Raw genomic sequence first — 23,349 nt, 5'->3', positions numbered from 1 at the left:
CATAAAAAATTGTGGAAATTTGGGATCGAGATTCTCGAGTTTAATTTTCCGCCAAAAGATGCATCATTTCACAATTTCTATTGAGTAAGAATTCGTTTTTCACTGTAATTTCTGTTATTTACAAAATTCGACATACATAAATCCAAATACTGAAATTATTATTTGTCAAAAATTTAAATGATGGAGATCCAAATTCAATCATCTAAGAATTCTATACAATTTTCAATTTCTTCATTCAAATAGAGGGTTAATGAACATCGTACATTGAATCCGTATCGACCATTCTCCCTCAAATTTCATATAATTTAGCAACTTCATTGGAAATGCGAATTCTAACTCAAACTCACTCAATTACAATTTAGTAGACAAGCCATAGCTTAACTTGCATGAGTGGAATGAGAGTGATGAAGCGGAGCACAAGTTATATTCCCCTTCTAATGCAAAAGATTATTAATATTTTGTTTACAATGTAATAAATTTGCATTATTTGATTTATTATTTTTAGTGTTTTGATGTTCATAATGAATTGATTGGAAAAGTAAAAATAAAATGCAGAGTTTTTAGAAAAAAAATCATCTCATAAATGATAGTTGTTGAATAATAATGGAAAAGAAGAAGAAAATAATTGCTGAATACTAAATAAGTGAAAACGTGACCGGCGCGATAGTACGCTCGTGAATAGATGGAAAGTAGTTTACACGTCATGGATGGAAAGTATATTGACAAAATAAATAAAGAAAAGGAAAGCAATCTACTAATTTCTCTTGAAAGGGAAAAAAATCCACCCAGAAAATGTAAGATTCAGCCCCCATTTTCAGCACATTTAAAGCTAACCCACCTAATTTTAAATTGTAGTTACGCCAGCATGGCTAACGTATTAAAGACGGGGGACTCTATTAGGACCCCTCAATTTGCTCTCTACACTACACTCCTCTCTTGGTTCTCTCTTGAAAAATTTAAATTCCACTTTTACCCTTTAATGTCACATTGGAATAATTCCGAAAATATTTAGCGATTAAGATTGGATTGGAATTTAGCACTAGCGGTCATGTCAATCGGATTGGAATTTAGCACTAGCGTTCATGTCCCGGCTCTTGAGTTTTAAATATATGATTAAAGGGTTGGAGTAGTGAAATTATGTATCCCACCTATTTTATAAGATAAATTATTATACGAAATGCACATGATTGGATTATCACGAGATTATCTTTTATATTATCTACATGCATTTTTGAGCACCAAACATGACATTGGTTAAGCAATCCTACTACGTACCCAACAAACGAGGCCAAAAACTCAGCCCAATATACGTCACTATGGGCCGAAATCCTAGACATACCTTCGTGGGGCCAAGTGTTTTTACGGGTCCAGAAACAACATGCGAGGATATTCAAGAAGAACGACACCGTTTAGCAAACTTTCCCTTTGTTGTTTTGATTCAGAAACTGATTGACTTTGCCTTTTTTGAAACCCTAAACAGAACGAGTGGTTTAAGTTACCCACCACCAATAGTGGACAAATTCGCATGCGTACACTCTCCGCCTTCATTGCCTCATCGACTTCTTTTGGCCACTGTTTCTTCCATCGGCTCACTCTGCGCCACTCACACAAAACCCTAGCATCACCTCTAGCTCCCTGCTTCAGGCGCCACTTCACACCAACAATGGCTGCTCCAGAGGACTCGCTCCGCAAAGCCCTTGCCGATAAGCAATCGGAGGTCGAGAACCAAGGCAACCAGGTCCGATCTCTCAAAGCTGGCAAGGCGGCCAAGTCGGAGATTGATGCCGCCATTGAAGCCTTGAACGCGTTGAAGCTCCAGAAGGCTTCGATCGAAAAAGACCTTCAAGCCTCATTGAGCAGCGCCGATGGCTCGGTCAACAGGGAGGCGTTCCGCCAAGCGGTATCTAATACGCTGGAACGGCGTCTGTTTTACATCAAATCTTTCAACATCTATGGTGGCGTTGCGGGACTCTATGACTATGGTCCGCCCGGTTGCGCCGTCAAGTCCAACGTCCTCGCATTTTGGCGTCAGGTTCGTTTGATTTAATTTGTCTACTTTTTTATTGTTTCGATTGGATGAAAACTCTAGACTAGTTCGTGTTTAAGTTGTTTTAATTCAATAATGTGCTTATGGAAGTCTGCATGGGAATATATATATATATATATTTTTACTAACTGGAAGGGATTTAAATTTATGTGTAATTTATTTTCACAATTTACTTATAAGGAATTGATAACAAGCTTTTGACATTCAAGAATGGTTGTGAGTTAAAAAAAGAAGAAATGAGTGCATGGGTGGAGGTCTGTGTGAAGAACATCACAGCTTAGGGAAAGGAATGCATAATCAATGATTTGAGCCTTTTTCTATCGTCTTGCAGCATTTTGTGCTTGAGGAGAACATGCTGGAAGTTGACTGTCCTTGTGTGACACCTGAGGTGGTTCTGAAGGCATCAGGACATGTGGAGAAATTCACTGATCTTATGGTTAAGGACGAGAAAACTGGGACTTGCTACCGGGCCGATCACTTGCTCAAGGATTTTTGTAATGATAAACTCCAGAAGGACCTAAACATTACTGCAGAGAAGGCCAAAGAGCTTAAACATGTACTTGCGATGTTAGACGACTTCTCAGCTGAAGAACTAGGTGCAAAGATAAAGGAGTATGGGATTGTATCCCCTGACACAAAGAATCCTTTATCCGATCCTTATCCATTCAACTTAATGTTTCAAACTTCAATTGGTCCATCTGGCTTGATCCCTGGGTGAGCATTTCAGACACATAAACATATTATCAAAACTTTTTCTGTAATGTTAGTATCAATATCCATGGAATTTTGCCTTGCTCATTCTTATTTTTTGTGTTACCTCATTTTCTGCAGGTACTTGCGTCCAGAAACTGCACAAGGCATCTTTGTGAATTTTAAAGACCTGTATTATTACAATGGCAACAAGCTACCATTTGCTGCAGCTCAAATTGGGCAGGCTTTTAGAAACGAGGTTATAAATCCTTCCCTGTGATTCCGAAATAAGATCATGCCTGATTTTTTCAGGGCATTCACAGACATGGTCTTTCACTATTTATTCTTCTTACCAATATAGTCTTTCACTCTTTATTGGGACTGAAAGGCTCGAAAATTGTGTGTTGTTTATCAACTTTATCTTTAAACAATAATACTACATCAATACCTACAAAATAATATATATATATATATATATATAATTGTCATGCAACTTGTGTCATGCTCTGTTATTGCCCAGTGGTTTTTGTGCCCAGTCTTCTTGTTGTTTCCCATTGAAGTTAAGCCATCATGGAAGTTCCAGCTTTTGTGGCCATAATCAATTCCTAACTTGTTACTATAATGTGCAGATATCTCCTCGCCAAGGCCTTTTGAGAGTTCGGGAATTCACACTAGCAGAGATTGAGCACTTTGTGGATCCTGAAGATAAATCTCACCCAAAGTTTTCAGAAGTTGCAGAGTTGGAGTTTTTGATGTTCCCAAGGGAATTACAAATGTCGGGCGAATCTGCAAAGGCAATTCGATTGGATGAAGCAGTAGCTAAGGTTGGGTTCCGCCAACTTTTATTTGATCTTGTTTTATATTTATATATCTTTTCTATATCTTAGTTTGATGGTGCAATTTCACATGATTTAGGGAATAGTCAACAATCAAACTTTGGGCTACTTCATTGGCAGAGTGTATCTTTTCCTCACTCGTTTAGGTATAGACAATAAACGACTGAGGTTTCGCCAGCATCTTGCAAATGAAATGGCTCACTATGCCGCTGATTGTTGGGATGCTGAGATTGAGAGTTCCTATGGCTGGATTGAGTGTGTTGGTATAGCTGATAGATCAGCATATGACTTGCGTGCTCATTCGGTAAGGACTTGTTAGATATTTTTAATTTAAAAAGCTTAACTGTAGACTGATTTTTCATTGATCATTATGCTGATATGGTAGCATTTTAAATGTATATTGATTGATTTTTGGTTTCATTTGGTAGTGTTTTGGTCCGGTAGTATTTTATTTGTCAATTTCAGGACTTCATTTTTAAGAATGAAACAGTTGTACCATCATGAGAGAAGACTTGCAACATAAAGTGATGATGAGTGTATATTCTGCTTTGGTGTAGAAAACTATATTTAAAAAAATATTGTTTCTTGTTTTATGACAGGAGAAAAGCGGCGAAGCACTTGTGGCTCATGAAAAATTTCCAGAACCAAGAGAAGTAGAGGTAAAGTTTTATGCAGATCATGTACATCGTTGATGTTATCTATCAGTAAACATGATTTCCTGACTTCGTCTGTAAGAACAGTCTACCATTTTTGACTTGTTATATAATTTCAGGTATTGGTTATATCTCCAGTAAAGAAAGAGATCGGCCTTGCTTTCAAAGGGAGCCAAAAGAATGTAGTTGAAGCTTTGGAGGTGAATATAGAAATTGTCTTTATCATCTTCTCACCTTTAATAAATATATTTTTGTGTTGATGTATTACCTAATGCATTTCAGTCCATGAAAGAAAAAGAAGCTTTCGCATTGAAAGCTGATTTAGAGTTGAAAGGGGAGGTGGATTTTTATGTCTGCACTCTGGGGAAAAATGTATCTATCAAGAAGAACATGGTGAAAATTTCAAAGGAGAAAAAGAAAGAACACCAAAGAGTATTCACGCCCTCTGTAATTGAGCCTTCTTTTGGTATTGGGCGAATTATATATTGTCTTTTTGAGCATTCGTACTACACACGGGCGAGTAAAGCTGGGAATGAACAGTTAAATGTTTTTGCTTTCCCCTCAATTGTTGCACCTATTAAATGTACGGTTTTCCCACTCGTCCAAAATCAAAAGTATGAGGATATTGCTAAAGACATTTCCAAGTCATTGACTGTTGCTGGCATATCTCATAAAATTGATATTACAGGTATGTAAATGAGAGATTTATCCCGGTTTAATTCCCCATTGTAGCTTAAGTATTTGAGTTTCTGACTGTTTGATTGTTTGTTTGATCAGGTACCTCAATCGGGAAACGTTATGCACGAACTGATGAACTGGGTGTACCTTTTGCAATCACGGTTGATACTACATCGTCTGTGACAATCAGAGAGAGAGACAGTAAGGATCAAATCCGTGTTGATGTGAAGGAAGCAGCATCTGTTGTGAAGGAGGTAACCGAGGGACTGAGGAGTTGGGCCGATGTGTGGGCGACTTTTCCCCATCATTCTTCTGTATCTGCGGATGAGTAGATCTAGGGTGGTTTTAACACTACTAGGATCCACATACTATAGTTTTTAAGTCGGAAATTTTAAAACTATACAAAGCCTACAAGGTTGATGAAGCACAACCAACTAATTGGGGAGAGAACTTTTTTCTGAATGTGTGTAGATCTATCTATTTCTTTTTCTTGTACTTTTACTATTGCAATGCAAAGTTGTGCAATAACAGAAGTATGACTTCAGCCTGAAGCTTGAGCAAGTAAATTTGTAGTCGTTTATTTACTCCGGAAGCATTGTTTGCCATGTGATTTTGGACTATATTTTGGTGCACAATTTTATTGTCATTAGCATTACTCATCCATTGGCACATGAGAGAAAATAATTGGGGGATCAGAATGACCAAAATGAAAATTTCAAACCCAGGAAGAGGTTTCGAACAAAGAGGTTCACGTTCGAATCTCTGTCCTTTTTTTAAATTTTTAAAAGACAAACTATATTATTCATCCTAATTATTAATATTCCCACACCATTAATCCCAATTTTTTCTTTTTCACAGAAAAAAATTTTCTATTATGGACTGCGAGCTGTCGTCAATTAAACGGCGTCGTAACACCTGCACCTGGAGATACGAAATTTGGTCCAATCTTTATTTGTTATTGGAGTTGGACTTTGCTACGGTCAAATATAGCTTTGTTCGCTGTAACCAACAGAAAAAGAAATAGGGGAATAAAAGAAAAACAGAAGTAGGCTTTTTTGTTCGTGTGTCGAGGGGTTGAGGCCATAGCGATAGCAGGAAGAAAGAGAAGAAGATGCTGCGAGTCGCGGGAAGAAGGCTTTCATCTTCTGCAGTGGCTTGGAGGTCGTCGCAGACAACCCCAGCCTTTGTCTCTGGATCTCATCCGCTTTTCAATAACAACGACGACTCTTCCCCCGATGGCCCTTCCAGATCCCCCAATCAATTTTTCTTCCATTCCCATTTTCCATCTCTGATCAGAGGTCTGCCCTAATCCCCCACCTTGTGCTTCAGATTTATTTAGGGTTTGGTTCTTTTACAATTGATTGCTTTAATTGTGTAGGGCTACTTGTTCCATCCGGTCAGGATTCTAATTTTTTAGATTCAGAAATTGAAATTGGTTCATAATGCTTATGTAATCTTCATTTCTCTAATTTTTGCTTATTTTCATTGTCATTTTCAATTCAATATTTCCAAAGTAGGATCTTTGGTCAAATCGAAATGGGCATTTCACAGTTTTAATTGAGTATGTGATATGTCACTCGACCTGGGATTTTATGATTTGTTAAAGCATAGCGTTTGTGCTTGCTCCAGATCGATGTGTTTTTAATTTGATTTTGATACTTGCTTTGGTATTCTATTGCTGAATCAATTTTGTGCTTCGAATCCTTCTTAGTAAATTTGTGCTTCATTTATCGAGATTGAAAGAAGTCCGCGATAATGAAAGGACAGAAAAGTTAGTCTATTTATGAATCCTTTCTTTGTTTTTATGCACTGTCTGGATTCTGGAAAAACTGTCGTTAATTCATTGGTTATAATAAATCTCATTTCGTTAAGGATTATGGTTAACTACACAAGCTCAGTTGATACCCTGACACAATATCAAGATCTGGGTGCGTGTGGCATTTGTTTAAATTGTTAGTTGCTGGATATCCAGATAGGTCGGACGAATTTTTGAAAAAATGTAGGCAGTAGCTTCTGTTCAGAGTTATTAACTTGCGTTTAGTTTCTGTACTATACAGATATTTCATATGCTTTGCACTCTTTTGGCTGGGGTTGATAGTTAGGTTATGTTATACTCTAGCTATCTTTGTTTCTTGATAGATGCCTTTAGTTAATAATTTGATTGGAAAATGCCTTGCCGATGCGCCTGTCTCATGTGTAGAGGGGAAAATGTGATGTTTCTTCACATGTTAGTCTTGAAACTTATTTGCATGAGATTCAATTGTCTATGGAACTTGTTTGTTGAAAGGTTGGTTCCTCATTTCAGGATTTTCCTCTGAAGCCCTTGCTCCCGGACATGATATTGGTCTTATCTCAGAAATCCCAGCTACCGTGGCAGCTGTGAAGAATCCTTCTTCAAAAATTGTATATGATGAGTACAACCATGAAAGATATCCACCTGGTGACCCCAGCAAGCGGGCATTTGCTTATTTCATCTTGACAGGTGGCAGATTTGTGTATGCCTCCTTGATCCGGCTTCTGGTCCTCAAGTTTGTACTGAGCATGTCTGCCAGCAAAGATGTCCTTGCCCTTGCTTCCCTTGAGGTTGATCTGTCCAGCATTGAGCCTGGTACTACTGTTACTGTGAAGTGGAGAGGGAAGCCTGTTTTTATTAGGCGTAGGACTGAAGATGACATCAAGTTGGCTAATAGTGTAGATGTTCAGTCCCTTCGTGACCCCCAACAGGATGCAGAGAGGGTTAAGAATCCAGAATGGCTTGTTGTTGTTGGGGTCTGCACTCACTTAGGATGCATCCCCTTGCCAAATGCTGGTGATTTTGGTGGTTGGTTTTGCCCATGCCATGGTTCGCACTACGACATTTCTGGCAGGATCCGAAAGGGACCTGCACCATACAATCTAGAGGTACCCACTTACAGTTTTTTGAGTGAGAACAAGCTGCTGGTTGGATGAGCATTGCCGGGCAGTTTTTATTTTCTCAGGTGCATCATTTTTATGCGAGGTCTCATAATTCATAGCTTCCTCGACATCAGGGAATGTGATGTTTGCAAACTTCAATTTTTATTCTAGTCATGGTTAACATATTTGGATTTTGTATCTGCAGTCGGTACTACTGGTTGGAGTTCCGATGTCTTGAATAATACGATTACATTTTTGTTTACCGTGTAGAGTTTCATGGTACTTCAGTTTTTTTTTTGGGTCTGAAAATACTTCAAAAAAAGGCGCAAAGACCGCCAGCAAAAGCAACAATACAGAAAGCAAACAAGATGCAAGCAGACTAGGATAAAAAAGAGAGCCTAGAATAAAGCCTACACCCAAAGTAACCTAATCAAATTACTGGGCTGAGACCTCCACGGGAGGACAAGGAAGGCCGTCGGAAACCATTATTGATTCAATTGAATAATTGAAGCTTGAGTTACGGTTTGCTTTTTGAAAGCATTGTTGACTCGGGCGACACAATTAAACTATATCTTAGAGATCCATCATGCATTTATGGATTTCCATGATACACGTTGCTCCTACATAAGCCCCAAAACTACCGACCTACGTGCTACCTAAAATGAGTGCAAATTTTCTTCAATTTGGCAATAGTTTGGCAGGATACGGCTGGCCCTGCAATTATTTGGAGCCATCAAATTACTCAAAAGCAAGATGACTTCCATCTCAATATCTTGCAATGCCAGATGAAATGTTCCAGAACGTTTTGCATTTGCCTTGCAGATTTGTGGACGAAGGTCCGATAATGCGGGCAATTGAACTATAAGAATTTAATACAGATAACATGCTAAGCGGTAGAAAAGTAGCTGGAACTCCAAATGTTACAACAAAATACGACCCCTGCAATTGGCATATGCCCAATGGGGAAGAATATAGATAGTTGTTTTGTAGACTCTAATTATCAGGTTGTGCCTACAAGTAGGAGAACACAAGAGGCAAAGCAATCTTGGATAGGAAGTAATGAGAGCTTGCATCCATATGTATCTGACAGCCGCCTTTAACCAATATCAATCGGCAAGTGCCTCGAGTTGAGCCCAAAAGCTAGCAGTCTTGGATAGGAACTAACGGCAATTTGCCTCCATATGTATCTGGGAGTTGGCTCTCATCAATATCACTGAGCAGGGTGGAGCTCAGTTTTTTGTTCTCAACAAAAACTATCTGCAAGATTACACGGTAAACAGATGATTGAGTTAAACTAAACAATCACTTGGTAGTTGTTAGCGGTATAAAAGTAGCAAGATGTGCAGATGACCCTGTTTTTCCTGGTAAAGAAGTACTTTTACCTTCTTCTTGGTTTTGTTGTCAATAAATGGGTAAACCATCTTCCATGCCGTCATGAAAACGTAAGGCACATGAACAAGATATAACTTGCCAAGCCTTTCTGGGTAGCAATCCTGTCCAAGAAAACAAGTATCCATTATTACCTCGTCTGACTGAGTGACGTTAAAACATAAATGTCATTCCAATGTGCCACAGTTGAACAGAGAAGCTACACATTCCAATTGCATTTGTTTCACCTAATCGATCAAAGACAATCAATTGGAAACTTGTTTGATGGAATGTAATGAGGAAAGTCGAACCTGCAAGATCGACAGAGCTGCCAAGTATCCACGAATGTCGCTATTGACATATCCCCATCCTTCAAGATCTGCAATGGATACAAACTTTTCCTTGCCTGCTGGCATTCTGAAAGATAAACATAACATAGAGCATATGACATGGCTACAATTATTCAGGGCACATTCTAAAATATCGATAACCCCTTAAAACTATCATATTCAACTGACTGAAGTACCAAATATCAACTGCCATAACTAACATGTGAGTTACCTGGCACTTATTTTGTCAAGGCTGTAGACTACAAAACCTGCAAAAGGAAACGGTCAAAATTTAAACTGAATGCAAGAAGTTTTCTGGTTTCTTCATTAGAAAAGCCGCACTTACGTTTGAACTCCTCTAGTTTGGTGCGCTTATGCCTCCCACCAAAAACGACGACGATGGGGCGTCCCGTTTTGTCCAGACCTTGCATAAACAGCTTGTTATGAGCAAGGTCTCTTGGAATCTCTGACTCTGAGATGGAACCATTTGGCACAAATGACTTCCTCCAACTCAGATACTTGAGGAACAGGGTAGAAGCCTTCTCAATATCCAGATCACGTGCCCGCAGAAATCTCCGGATCATGAAATCATCCACGTCCTGCATAGCATACCAGCATTATGCAAGTATAAGAACAATGTAGCCAATCTTGAAATTGGGTATGCAAAAGTTTAAATTAAACAATAATTTTTGTTATAAAAAGAGATTGTATATATAGAAAGGACAAGTTTATTAATTTTCCTTGACATATCAATATTAATATCCATCAGCAGTTTGAGCACAAAACAGTTCAATTGAAACCAGCTTCATCTCCTACCAAACCAATTAACCATACATGCTCAATCACCCTAATCATTATAATCTGAAATCACAACCATTTTAGCTTTAACAATCTAAGCTAGTAGTGTCATTAGATAGAAGATGAAGGCTAAGCAAAGCAAGTTGTTAGGAAAAAGTGAGACCAAATTTAGAATAATTTCTAATCAAAGAATTGTCAACAAAAGTAAAGTGACAAACAGGAAAAGAGGAAAGGGTAGAGAGAGAGAGAGAGAGAGAGAGAGAGAGAGAGAGAAGAGTTATCCAATTCCAACCTTGGAGGAGGGATCTTCCCTTTCCACAAGAGCTCTCATGATGCCCATCTTGTTCCTCTCAATCTCATTGCTTTCAAAGTTTGATTCTTCGATCCCCTCATTTACTTCCATCCCCTCATTTATTTCCATGCTCATCACACTCTCTTTCCCATTGGATGACTCCATAATTCTTCTTCTTCTTTTTTTTTTTACCAAAAATTCTTTCTTTTTATGTTCAAGCAACCTCCTTTCCTTTTCTTCCCACTTCCTACGACAAAACCCAGCTTTCCAAATTCATAAAAATATCGAGAGAGAGAGAGAGAGAGAGAGAAGAAAAGAAGGGGGGAGAGGGGAGAGAGAGAGAGGAAGACAGAGAGAGATGGACTTTAAATGAAGGCAGTTGAGAAACAGAGACGAGCTGGTCTGCCGACCCGCGGAATTTAACGGACTCGTGACCTTCCGTTAACGAAAAGTCTGTAGATAGAGACTTTTTAATGTTCCCTTTGGAACTCCATTATTGACTTGACTCTTCCTTTGTGTTCTTTGACAAACGTCCGTTTTCGCTTCCGTTACCGGTTCGATTATAATTGGGCTTTATTTGCGCGGCTTGGTCTCACTGACTGGAGTTGGGCCAACTAACCAAACACATGTCATTGTCATAAGGAAAAAGAGGGCTCACCAGGTGGGTCCATTCGTTTCAGCAAAAGCTGTTTCTCGATTGGTTGATTTTTCTGTCTGGACTGAACGTATTGGATAAGGCAAAAAGAGAGATAATTTTTTTTAAAAGAAGTCAAAAGGAGCAATATTTATTTTTGGATTTTTTAATGACAGTCATGATCTCTTGAACTACAGAAATCTAAGAGATTTGTAGTCACTCACCGTTGGATGTGAATTCAATAGTTCACTAACTCTTGCACTTCTTTTAAGAAACTTTTTTGAACCATTGGATTAAATCTAACAGTAGGTGACTATAATCTCTTAAACTCCTGTAGTCCAAGAGATCGAGACTGTTCCTAATGAATCATTTACATTTGCATGTCTTTGGTTTGGAAGTTGATAGGTTTTTCTGTTTTTTGAAAAAGTTTTGGTTTTTTTCAAAAGTGAAAGTTTTTTTATGCCTAAAACCTAAATTTACTATGTACTTTTATAGTATTTTTCACAGTGATCATTATTTTTTCTTTTTCTGGTAACTCGCAAATGTAGCTACTATTTAGGCTTGTACACGTATCAAATATTGTATTACATTTGAATGAAGGTATCTGAATAATTAAAGTGCTTTTCGTCCGGAGAAAGACTTTCATGAAATGAGAATATAACTATTTTGCTATCTTCGATCAATAATGCTATGATATGCATGATAACAGTTCCACGTGACATATCATCAGGGGCGGAGCCATCATGGGGTCAAACGACCTCATGGTAGCCATGACAATAGGCTTGGAGGCCCTTGTTTGTTGGTGTTGCGCCCTCATGAGGTGCACATAAGCTATTAGATAAAAGTCCCAAAGGAGAAGCCATGAAGCTTTGCATGCAGCAGCGCAGAGGTGATGCTTTTTTTTTTTTTTTTTTATAAAAAAATTTTATTTTATAAAATCACCCTGAAAACTACGTTGTGTTATAGGCTCCTCAACTTCTTTTAATGACCTGGCCTCAAAACTACGTTGTTTTGAGCCATGCTTCAAAAAAAAAAGAAAAAAAAAAGAAGAACATCACGCAGCCCACCCCACCCCTCTTACCCGACTCCACACCCCAAAACCCTTAATTCCCAAATTATTTCACACTCCACACACCCAAATTAATTCCCAAATTATTTCGTGGTAATCTATATGTTAGACAACCATTATCTGTGGTTTCGAATTCAAATTCATTCCAGACTTTGGCTAAGGCTTGCTAGATGTTTTTTTGACTTGTTCAACTTTATTTGATAATGTTGTATTTTGAGTTTCAAATACATACCGTGTAACTGCCCGTTTGACATTGTTTATTTGGGGTGATAAGTGATTTTTTTTTAAAAATTTTGGGAAGCCTAGCCTGTTTGGTAAACTATGAGAAAATCACTTATTGTTAAAAATTGCTGTGAGAGAGCTATTAGGAAAAGTAGCTAATGAGGTGCTTTCATTTTTGGATTATGCGGGAATTAGTTTCGAAGAGACCTAGGTTTAATAATTATTTTGGAATCATTTTTTGATTATGCGGGAATTAGTACTGTTAAAGTCCAAAAAAGTCACGAGAAGCTCAATATAACATATAATGTTGGTCATGCGTTAATTCAAGCTGTATTTTGAGAATTAATTAATTAAATAAATATACAAATAGTTTGCATGTCATGCCAAGCCAATAATACATTTTTCATATGTCAATCACCTACCAAGCTCACATGAACCCAAGTCATGTGATTTATGGGACTTGCACGGAGGTCTACAAGGCCCACATAAGCTCTTAGATAATGGAGACTTTGGGTTAGCTACTTGGGAGCACCAAAGTCCAAGCCCATTACTTGGAGTTCTCCAATGTGGGTGAGCAAATGAGATATTATTCAAGCGCTCCCTATTACCCATTGGAAACAAGCCAATTCCGACACTTCCTTTTGCCCATAGGAAATAGCTATTTTCCAATGCCTAGCTTTACATATTGGAAATAAGAATGTCCCAATGCTCCCTTTACCCATTGGAAATAGATTAGCTCTAACACTTCCTTTTACCTATTGGAAACCAAAGAGAGCCTTCACCTTCTATAAATTGGGAGGCATTGCCCAGGCAAAATCAACTCATCCTGGTTGCTGCAAGCCTCCTAGCAACCATGAGAACTCACTCTTTCTTCAGTTGCTGCAACATTCCAGCAGCCATTCCAACTATTCCTCAGCTATCACAACCATTTCTTCTATTTTATCATCCTTGAAACCCTCCATTTTCCCTATAAAGCATCACCAAGCATAACTCTAAGCTTTTCCTTCCTCCTCATACCTTTCCAAGTTATAAACACCATAGCCTTCAAGCCTTAAGCTTTTCATTCCATCCTTCCACCTCTAGAACTCATAAATCTCTCTAGAATCATAGTCACAAACACCATAGCCTTCAAAGAATCAAGCTTTTCTTTCTTCAGTCATGCTCTTTAAAACCTCATTCATTTGATTGCTATAAGCATCCCAACAACCATCACAGCCAAACAATCAAACCACCATAACCATTTCAAACAATAAGTTTTCAACACCCAAACTCAAGCATATCAAACACCAAGCCAAGCATAAGCATTCTCATTTGCTAAACTTGTGGGTCCTTAGCTCCCACACTCCAAACTCATATAATCTCAGATCAACGTCAGCAAGTCATCTTTAACCATCCAAAGCACGACCAAGCAATTGTCAAGCTGCTGGAAATCTACTCAAGCCACCCATCTTTTATCTCTATCCATCTCTCTCTCTCTCTCTCTCTCTCTCTCTCTCACTCTCTCTCTCACTCTCAGAAGGCTCCATCCCAAATCTGAAACACCCATCCTCTCAAGCTAAGTTGAAACCATAGTCATTACCCTAGAAAACGCAAACATCGAAAGCTCTTCGTCTAGCTGCCGAAAACACTCAAAATCTTAAGCCTTAATATTTTATTTATATTCATTTTCTCTTAGCTCCCACGCCACAAGCCCATCATGTCAAGCCTAGTAATGTCTTAATTCACCAAAACAAACTCTCATGCCAAGCGTGTGCAACATCAATGCACCATCTGCAACTCTTCATCAAGCTGTCGGAAACATCAACACAAAACACGTAGCCGTTGGAAGAAGAACAAAGTACTCCCATGGGACTTGCTTCTTCCTCATGATGCTTTGGGGCCTAGTTCTCGCTAACTCAGAAAAAGGGGCAACGAAGGCTTGATTCACCACTCTATAGCGGTTTAAGAATGAACAAGCCCGGACGAGCCTTTTGACGAAAAAAGACCCTAACAAGTACCAACAACACTTTTTACAAAAAGTTTACCAAACGCCAAACTGCTTTTATCTCACAGCTAATTTCTCTCACACCAAATTTGACAAGGATTATTTTCCCAGGACAACAATGCCAAATTGGCTCTAAATAGGGTTTGATGTAATATGTTACCTGATGTATTCAAGTTGTGCAATGATGGTATGCTAATTTGTTCAAAACTCTTCCCTGTGAAGTTCATTCTTTCAGTATACTTGTCCTTGTTGTTTATTGTAACAGAGAGAACAACTTGACTGGGCTATAAAAATTCCGTCCAAGTGGAAAGTAGGTTTTGTGTTTTGATTAGTTGAAAGTTGTATTATTTAATTTTTCAATTTTATTTTCTTCTAAAAAAAGTTTCGAAACTTTTACACTACAACCCCATGGCCTAAGAATCCTAGATCCGCCCCTGCATATCATTATTAATCAAGGATAGAAAAATAGTGCTATCTCCATTGCAACTAAATTTTTCTCCTTCTCCTAAGTTGGAATGAAGGTATCTAAAGAATTAAAGTGGAATATAACTCTATTACTGCTTCCTTGATTAAAGGTGAGATTATGCTAGCCATCCTCTATTTAGTCTCATTGAGAGCAGATCATCAAGCACATACTCCAATTTGGATTATAATGTTGTGGAGTTTTCCCCTCCTATTGTAAGCCTTCTGGCTAATGATTATATAGTTGGACTTAATTCATATTGCATTTGTTAAGGAATTGTTGAATTCAAGTCATACTTGAATTATAAATTAAAATCATACTTTATATTTGTTACAAGCAACGAATTAGTGTATCATGTTGGGATACGAGTATTCAACTAGTTGTGTCGATTGATCATAATTATCCAAGTGTATGTTTACCCATTTACACATTTATCCAACTGTAGTTTGTCGGTGACTTTTAACACTACAGTCATTACGCAACAACCGGAGAAAGGGAAAGCGCGGGAATTAATTAATATATTCAAGAGCTTTGCGCTTTATTTATCTGACACAGCCTTCTGAAATGGACTTGTCATCAAACCGGCAAAACAAATACAGCTTTCACTAACCACATGGATTTGTACATGTTGTTTGCTGCAAAATCCTTCTTAAGAAATCTAAATAAAAAAGAAAAATGCACGCCTTCACTGTTTCTTCAAGCAATTCCTCTCTGCATTTCTCTATCGATGCTCACCTGAAAACCTCCGTTTCTTATTCCATTTCCACAAACCTAGAGTCTAAGAAAGCTTCCCAACTACTACCCGCGCGACGTCCCAACCATATACTCTTCATATATACTGCCTCTACAACCTCAATGATACGAAAACCGGAAGACCCATTTCGATTTTCAGTCAAATTAGGTATCGGAGTGTGGGTTTCAGTTGGGTCAAAATGAGAATTTGCATGTGGGTTCTTGCTCTTCTTTTTGTTTTTGGGTTTGCTTGGGAAGTTGGTGCTGATCAGAATGTGCCTACAGAGAGGATTTCAGGTATGCCTCTGTCATTGTTCGCTTCAAATTGGTTTCTAAAGCAGTTTCCTTTTTGCTACATTTGCCCCATATAGGCTCAGGTGTTTGAAGAAATGCCCTTTTCTTGTTTCCATTAAGTCCCAGTTCAGAATTTTTGGAATTTCTTTTGATGACTTTCGTTGTAGGGCCAAATTGGGGGCACTAGTTTTGGTCAGCTTCGAGATGATTAGTTTGCGTTTCAATTTTATATGAAATTCATACTGTAACTTGTATATGAGATACCAAACTATGATTATTTATCTCATATCAGTTTCACTGGTAGATGTTCTTTTATCCTTTTTCACAAACATTACATCAAAGATTAATCTCGGGAAAGTGGAAAAAAACAGTAAATTTTTATTCTAATTGGTTCTTGGAAAGACGAGCAGTAAATTTTTATCCATAAGCATTTCGTAGCAATTTATTCTATTTGATGCATACTCTTTTTCCGATTGACTAATGGAAGAATGATGCAGGTAGCGCTGGTGATGTCTTGGAGGATGATCCAACTGGAAGGTTGAAAGTTTATGTTTATGAGCTGCCTAACAAATACAACAAGAAAATCCTTCAGAAAGACCCAAGATGTCTCAACCATATGTTTGCTGCTGAGATCTTCATGCATAGGTTCCTCTTATCCAGCCCGGTTAGAACCTTCAATCCTGAGGAAGCAGATTGGTTTTATACCCCTATCTACACTACTTGTGACCTTACCCCCACTGGCTTGCCGTTGCCCTTCAAATCTCCGCGGATGATGAGAAGTGCAATACAGCTCATATCTACAAACTGGCCTTATTGGAATCGAACAGAAGGAGCTGATCACTTCTTTGTTGTGCCTCATGACTTTGGAGCCTGCTTTCATTACCAGGTAGGACCCTTCTACTTTGTAACTAAGCATGATTTCCTTGGGTTAAAGAAAAGTAGGCTGAATCTGAACAAGAGAAATTTATATGAATTAGCAGTCCTGTAAAGATGCACACTGCAAAATAGAGTATGAATTCATCCATCCCAAAATTTGAGGGGAAAATTAAACTTTTTGTGAAGAATATTTATACAATTAGCTCAATCACAAAAATAAGGAAAGGTTACTTGTATTGGTTATGGCTAATATAAGGTTTATACTGCTGGCATTTTATAGGAAGAGAAAGCTATTGAACGGGGGATTCTTCCACTGCTCCAGCGTGCCACCTTGGTTCAGACCTTTGGGCAACGAAACCATGTATGCTTGAAGGAGGGTTCAATCACAATTCCTCCATATGCTCCACCACAAAAGATGCAGGCCCACCTGATTCCCCAAGAGACTCCACGGTCCATCTTCGTATACTTCCGTGGTCTATTTTATGACATTAATAATGACCCTGAAGGTGGTTACTATGCGAGGTACGTCTATCAGGAAAGTGTTTTACCTTAGAATTTTATGAACAGGTTTTCTGTATACTCTTTTATGAGATGGGAATAACATGGACATGAATGATGAAAGTTTATCTCTCTATCTGGCCTTCATGCATGATCTTCTTGAGTCAAATGTAACTCCCTCTTGACCCTTTGAATTGACTGACAGAGGTGCGAGGGCAGCTGTTTGGGAGAATTTCAAGAACAATCCTCTGTTTGATATCTCCACTGACCATCCAACCACATATTATGAAGACATGCAACGATCTATATTCTGTTTATGCCCTCTGGGTTGGGCCCCATGGAGTCCGAGGCTAGTTGAAGCAGTGGTGTTTGGTTGCATCCCTGTTATTATAGCTGATGATATTGTCTTACCCTTCGCTGATGCTATCCCATGGGAAGAAATTGGAGTTTTTCTAGCTGAGGAGGATGTCCCTAACCTGGACACAATTCTCACTTCTATTCCACCAGAAGTAATCCTAAGGAAACAACGATTGCTTGCAAATCCTTCGATGAAATGGGCGATGATGTTCCCGCAACCTGCACAACCTGGGGATGCTTTCCATCAGATACTAAACGGTCTGGCTCGCAAGTTGCCCCATGCCCAAAGTGTTTACTTGAAGGGTGGTCAAAAGATTTTAAATTGGACAGAAGGTCCAGTGGGAGACTTGAAACCATGGTAATGGAAGTAGTATATATCTTTTTGAGCAAGAGCCTTGCATTGTATCCTGTCTAGTCCCCAGTACCAAATTGAGGAGGATATGCTGCTGCGCTGGACTTTACTGAAAATGTAAAAAATTTCTTCTTCCTTGCTGAGTTTTGTATAGATGCTGACATTCAGCAGATCCTTTCTGGATGCAAAATAGTTGAACTGAAAATGCAAACATGCATGCTTCTTCTCTACTGCAGAATGGTTGATGCCTTTTGGATATTCTATTTTGTCACTGTAGTCAAAATCTACAATTTGATTTTGACAAATAGGTCCCTGTGTTGTTTGATGTCACAATGACCTATTTCCTGAGCAACATAACAAATAAGTTCAGCCCTTGAGCTATCATAAGAGCCGGATTGATGGGGGTCAAGCAACAAAGTAAAATATTTGTTTAATTGGGTAAGCCAAGTTAAAGCAATGCCTCATTTTTTACCCATTTTGGCTCTATAAGTTAACTATCTGAAATTTATATCCAATTTTCAATCCACCTACCTACCTACCACCACGTTGCTGTGATTTTGAGTGTGCTCTTCTACATTTCAACCCTTTTATCTGCTCTTCTACATTTTGGAGAGAGTTCATTTCAAGTTTTCAGCACACAAGCTAATAATTAATGATATATGGATTAAGTGCTGAATCTGATATACATAGAGGCTGCAGAATACGATACAAAATTTCCTTCTTCTTTCTGCTTGCACGCCACAATATATACATGGTTATACATCTTAATCAAGCACTGAAATTGCATCTAGCTTAAAAGTAACGCTTGCAAGTTGTGACCAGATATAAATTCGGTTTGCATATTTGACATTTGTTTTGATACAAACAAAAGTTAGGGAAGGGGGAGTCAATTACAATTTTTTTTTTTTTACAAAGCGATATTGGTGTAACCCACATGTGTAGTACTTGCATTTAACAACATAAGCTACAATTTATTTATTTTTCCATATATAAAAGCATATGTATCAAATTTTCAAAGAGTCACTTAGTAAACCACAAGGTGTGGTGCGGTTGACAAATTATCACCTTAAGTTGGTGAAATGTCTGGTGCCTTAATGGCAGGGGTTCAAAATCATTTAGGAGCACTTTGTAGCCAGGGGCAAGTCGAACCCCGAGTGTGGATTAATCTCACTCTTCGTGTGTGAGGACACCTCATGGTATTTACCTTTAAAAAAGTCAGTAAATAAATTTATATAATTATATTTAATATCTTTATAATTCAAAATTAAACACGTTGTAAGTAGTGGCAGAGCCACCTACAAGGTAGGTAGCCTTTAAGGGAAAAAAAAATACAACGTATATTTTTACCTTTTTCTATAAATGAAAAAATTTGCTACTTTCAAGTGTAGTTCACTCAAATTTAATCTTCGATTGATAAAAAAAAAAAACTCTGGCAATGGTTGCAAAGCTTCATGACTCGTTTTCTCTTATAATATTGTACCACATTCTTCAACAACATAAAAACATACATGCACATGTAAACCATGTATCATCGATTTTGTTCTATTTAAGGGAAGATTCATTTCCAAGCTATACTTTATTATAGTAAATGGTACAAAATCCTGCCAAGATTTATTTACTTTGTCTACAATATGTTTTTTTTTTTTTTTTCTCTATTCAATTCAAGCCATCAATTCCATGGCGATCACCAACCTGTACAACAACCACCCATGTAAGGCCATGGTCAGAAGAAGGTGATAAATAACCAAAAGAAAAAACAAATTATCTATCTAATTAGGATTATGACGACAGCATTGACTAGGCATTGGCATATCGCAGCTAGCTACCACCAAGCGCCAAGTACCAACAGTTCCATCGAGAGAGAGAGAGTCGTTGTCCCCTACCTGCTGCCGTTTGGGGTCTACCAAAAATCACAAAAACTTTAACCCCAAAAAAAAAAAAAAAAAAAAAAATCATCGTTTGTATCGCATCGTAAATAAAAGGAGAAATCTTTCCTCAGTAATCGGTCTTCCACCAACCCCCACATTGGCTTTGTTTCCTTCCTCCTCCTACTCTCCCTTTCTGCGAGTGCCCTGTGATCTAATATGGCTTCCATCTCCAAGCTCTCCAATCCCAGCCCTGCTTCATCTTTGTCGTCCACTTTCAACCCTAGAGCTTCCCAGCCCAAGTGCTTGATCGGCTTCCTCACCACCACCACCAACTTCAGCTCCAAAGTTTCTTCTTCCAAGTTGTCCATACGAAGCAAGTCGTCTCTCAAGGGTTCTCTGGTGTATGTTTCCTTCTTTTGGGTCTACTGTTTTTGTTATTGATTTTTTATATTATCTGGTCAATATATATGCTTTCTTGATTTGGTCCGTCTATATCTTTAATCTTTTCCGATGCTTTGTTGGTTTTTTAGAAAGCTGGATTTGAGCTTTGTTTGTTTCATTAATTTCGTATTTTGTGTTCAAAGTTTTCTTATTTCGTGTTCTTGGTGGTTGGTAATTGATTGTGAATCGAAAACGTTGCTCATTTGGGTTCACGGAACATTGCTTTTTGCAGTGTGAGATGTTCTCAAGGTGATGGAAATGGAAATCCAGCAAAGAGAACATATCTCCATGATCTCTACGAGAAGGAAGGGCAGAGTCCATGGTATGATAACCTCTGCCGACCTGTTACAGATCTGCTTCCACTTATTGCAAGTGGGGTTAGAGGTGTAACTAGTAACCCAGCGGTAATTACAAATGATTTGCTCTTTTATTACATTTCTCCTGTGTTTTTTGAACCATGTTTACTGTTCTGTCATGTATGGAAGATGTTTTTCTTGATCTAAGATCAAATGTGAAATGGGTTTGGAAGTGAAATGATCAAAATGTTGGAAAAATTGTTTCTTTAAATGCGTCTTCTGTGGTTTTCTTGTATTATTTGCGATCCGATCTAACTAGCTCTTTATAATTTATGATTGCAGATTTTCCAGAAAGCAATATCCACTTCAAATGCTTATAATGATCAATTCAGGTATGTTCAATGATTGTCTTGATCGGGAGGGGTTGTGTCTGGGGGATGTTTGATATTTTTATGGATTTATCAGTTGTTCTAGTAGAGGATTGTACTTCATTAGAAATAGTTTCTAGCATGACTGTATACACAACTCATTATCATTTGAGTTGGTGGTTTTAGGCTCCTGGCCCTCTGGGGCTAGGAAGGTGGACGTGTTGTTCTTTGCTTTCTAGTCCAAAAGTTTTAAATAGCAACCCCCTGATACACTTTGTTTATCTGTCAATAACTTCAATTAATGGACTTTTCAGGGAACTTGTTCAATCAGGAAAGGACATTGAAAGTGCATATTGGGAACTTGTGGTGAAGGACATTCAAGATGCTTCAAAACTTTTTGAGTCAATCTATGATCAAACTGATGCTGGTGATGGTTATGTTTCTGTTGAAGTTTCCCCCAAACTTGCTGATGACACTCAAGGGACTATCGAGGCTGCAAAATGGCTACATAAAGTAGTTGCCCGCCCCAATGTCTACATAAAAATCCCTGCTACTGCTCCATGTATCCCTTCAATTAAGGAAGTCATAGCAAATGGCATAAGTGTCAATGTGACTGTAAGTATAGTTCTGTTTATCTTTTTGTTTTTCCTTTTCTTTGCGGGGTAAAATTCCATTCTCATCTTTGCTTTGGTCAGAATAGATGGCCAATATAGTTGTTGGAAAAGTATGTCTCAGTAGAATTTTTATTCGGTGTGGTGGGTTGGCTGACCCTCTTGCCTGAGTGATTGTTTACATGGTGCGAGTAAAATCTGCCTGCAGTGCTATAGCTGTTATAAATTCTTGCGGGTAGACTGATCTTTGTTCTTGTTGGGCCCCTATCATGAGAGGAAGTTTTCGGGGGGTGTTGGCATCATCTCTAATTCATTTGAACTCTTTAGTATTTGAACTTGTGTGCCTCCTTTATATAATGATCTTACAATTACGTATTATATATGTTTTGACTCTTACTTTATCTTAATGTGCGCACAGCTTATATTCTCTCTCACTAGATATGAGGCAGTCATTGATGCTTACTTGGATGGCCTTGAGGCTTCTGGATTAAATGACCTCTCCAAAGTCACAAGTGTTGCTTCCTTCTTTGTCAGTAGGGTGGACACCCTTATTGACAAGTTGCTTGAAAAGATTGGAACTCCAGAAGCCCTTGACCTTCGAGGAAAGGTAAATCAAAATCACATATTCAACTTCTTTTTCTTAACAAAAACCGAGAAGGTAGAGATTTGCTAATGTCACGAGTTAACTGTTTTAGGCTGCTGTAGCTCAAGCTGCTTTAGCATACCAACTCTACCAGAAGAAATTCTCTGGCCCTAGATGGGAGGCTTTGGTGAAAAAAGGTGCCAAGAAGCAGAGGCTGCTGTGGGCCTCAACCAGCGTCAAAAATCCTGCCTACTCTGATACTTTATATGTTGCTCCTCTCATTGGCCCTGACACGGTGAGCCATTTTAGAGTCCAATATGATATCTGGTGTTTGATGGGTGTTATTTATCGTGATTTAATAGACTTTCAGAATTCAATACCAACTTTTTCAATATTGTTTTTTTAAAATCAATATGGCTTAATGTTTGATGCCAACTTTCCTCAGGTTTCAACCATGCCAGACCAAGCTCTCCAAGCATTTATCGATCACGGTACTGTTTCAAGGACAATCGACTCCAATGTCTCCGAGGCTGAAGGCATTTACAGTGCACTAGAGAAGTTAGGAATCGACTGGAGCTACGTTGGGAACCAACTCGAAATTGAAGGAGTGGATTCCTTCAAGAAGAGTTTTGACAGCCTGCTTGATACTCTGCAAGAGAAGGCCAACTCTCTTAAATTGATTAGTCTTTAAGATGTAAGATTGTGAGAACTACTTGTATGAGTTGAATAAAGCTGGTGGGTGGGGCCTTGTCTTCCTGTAAATTTAGGCTGAATGCTTTGTAAGACGTTAATTACGTTTGATGAGTTCATACCAGCTTCAAGTTGAGTGAGAGAGATTACATTTTGCTCCTGCTTTGGTGTTTGGCATTGTTTTTCTCCCCATCCTATGCAAAAGCTATTTAGACAGTTACCTACAGAAATGTACATCTAATGCACACTGTCTTACTGGTTTGCTATTTATTCAGTGGCCAGATGAATAACATGGGATATGTGGATCGACCCGACCCACGAGTACTTTTTAATTTGGATTTAAGAATAAAATTGAATTATGGGCCAACAAGCAGATGATGGTCAATGTTAATTACTGGTTTGCTAGAAGGGAAATAGTTTTATAA

The 23,349-nt window shown here is 38.3% G+C and overlaps 5 protein-coding genes across 6 annotated transcripts; 4 read left to right on the top strand and 1 right to left on the bottom strand.

Moving 5' to 3' along the window:
• The first annotated feature begins 1,424 nt into the window (after nucleotides 1-1,424).
• On the top strand, nucleotides 1,425-5,509 carry LOC117614816 (glycine--tRNA ligase, mitochondrial 1-like). Of its 2 annotated transcripts, XR_004583924.1 has the most exons (10): nucleotides 1,425-2,032; nucleotides 2,379-2,761; nucleotides 2,879-2,996; nucleotides 3,367-3,561; nucleotides 3,653-3,877; nucleotides 4,173-4,232; nucleotides 4,346-4,426; nucleotides 4,509-4,914; nucleotides 5,004-5,310; nucleotides 5,346-5,509. XR_004583924.1 is itself a non-coding variant. In XM_034343727.1 (9 exons), exons 1-9 carry the CDS (start codon nucleotides 1,526-1,528, stop codon nucleotides 5,234-5,236), a joined length of 2,208 nt encoding a protein of 735 aa, XP_034199618.1. In that variant the 5' UTR covers nucleotides 1,425-1,525; the 3' UTR covers nucleotides 5,237-5,496. The 2 variants fall into 2 exon arrangements, 1 of the variants encoding a protein (XP_034199618.1); XM_034343727.1 differs by having other exon boundaries at nucleotides 5,004-5,496.
• Nucleotides 5,510-5,899: 390 nt separating this feature from the next.
• On the top strand, nucleotides 5,900-8,061 carry LOC117615283 (cytochrome b-c1 complex subunit Rieske-4, mitochondrial-like). The gene is made up of 2 exons (XM_034344339.1): nucleotides 5,900-6,202; nucleotides 7,210-8,061. The coding sequence occupies exons 1-2, from the start codon at nucleotides 6,016-6,018 to the stop codon at nucleotides 7,851-7,853; spliced, it is 831 nt and encodes a 276-aa protein (XP_034200230.1). The 5' UTR covers nucleotides 5,900-6,015; the 3' UTR covers nucleotides 7,854-8,061.
• A 529-nt stretch (nucleotides 8,062-8,590) lies between these two features.
• LOC117625289 (phosphatidylinositol transfer protein 3-like) lies at nucleotides 8,591-10,896 on the bottom strand. The gene is made up of 6 exons (XM_034356876.1): nucleotides 10,587-10,896; nucleotides 9,843-10,095; nucleotides 9,729-9,765; nucleotides 9,479-9,584; nucleotides 9,182-9,292; nucleotides 8,591-9,056 (listed from the first exon to the last, which is right to left on the bottom strand). Exons 1-6 carry the CDS (start codon nucleotides 10,749-10,751, stop codon nucleotides 8,940-8,942), a joined length of 789 nt encoding a protein of 262 aa, XP_034212767.1. The 5' UTR covers nucleotides 10,752-10,896; the 3' UTR covers nucleotides 8,591-8,939.
• Nucleotides 10,897-15,552: 4,656 nt separating this feature from the next.
• On the top strand, nucleotides 15,553-18,330 carry LOC117625283 (probable beta-1,4-xylosyltransferase IRX10). Its single transcript, XM_034356870.1, has 4 exons — nucleotides 15,553-15,987; nucleotides 16,482-16,870; nucleotides 17,141-17,382; nucleotides 17,564-18,330. Exons 1-4 carry the CDS (start codon nucleotides 15,891-15,893, stop codon nucleotides 18,075-18,077), a joined length of 1,242 nt encoding a protein of 413 aa, XP_034212761.1. The 5' UTR covers nucleotides 15,553-15,890; the 3' UTR covers nucleotides 18,078-18,330.
• A 1,671-nt stretch (nucleotides 18,331-20,001) lies between these two features.
• On the top strand, nucleotides 20,002-23,248 carry LOC117625274 (transaldolase). The gene is made up of 7 exons (XM_034356866.1): nucleotides 20,002-20,336; nucleotides 20,609-20,780; nucleotides 21,015-21,064; nucleotides 21,355-21,655; nucleotides 22,070-22,258; nucleotides 22,347-22,529; nucleotides 22,680-23,248. Exons 1-7 carry the CDS (start codon nucleotides 20,152-20,154, stop codon nucleotides 22,923-22,925), a joined length of 1,326 nt encoding a protein of 441 aa, XP_034212757.1. The 5' UTR covers nucleotides 20,002-20,151; the 3' UTR covers nucleotides 22,926-23,248.
• The last annotated feature ends 101 nt before the right edge of the window (nucleotides 23,249-23,349 follow it).

This window comes from Prunus dulcis, chromosome 1 (assembly GCF_902201215.1).
Source record: "Prunus dulcis chromosome 1, ALMONDv2, whole genome shotgun sequence".
Classification (NCBI taxonomy): domain Eukaryota; kingdom Viridiplantae; phylum Streptophyta; class Magnoliopsida; order Rosales; family Rosaceae; genus Prunus; species Prunus dulcis.
This window is presented reverse-complemented; position numbering and strand designations above follow the sequence as displayed.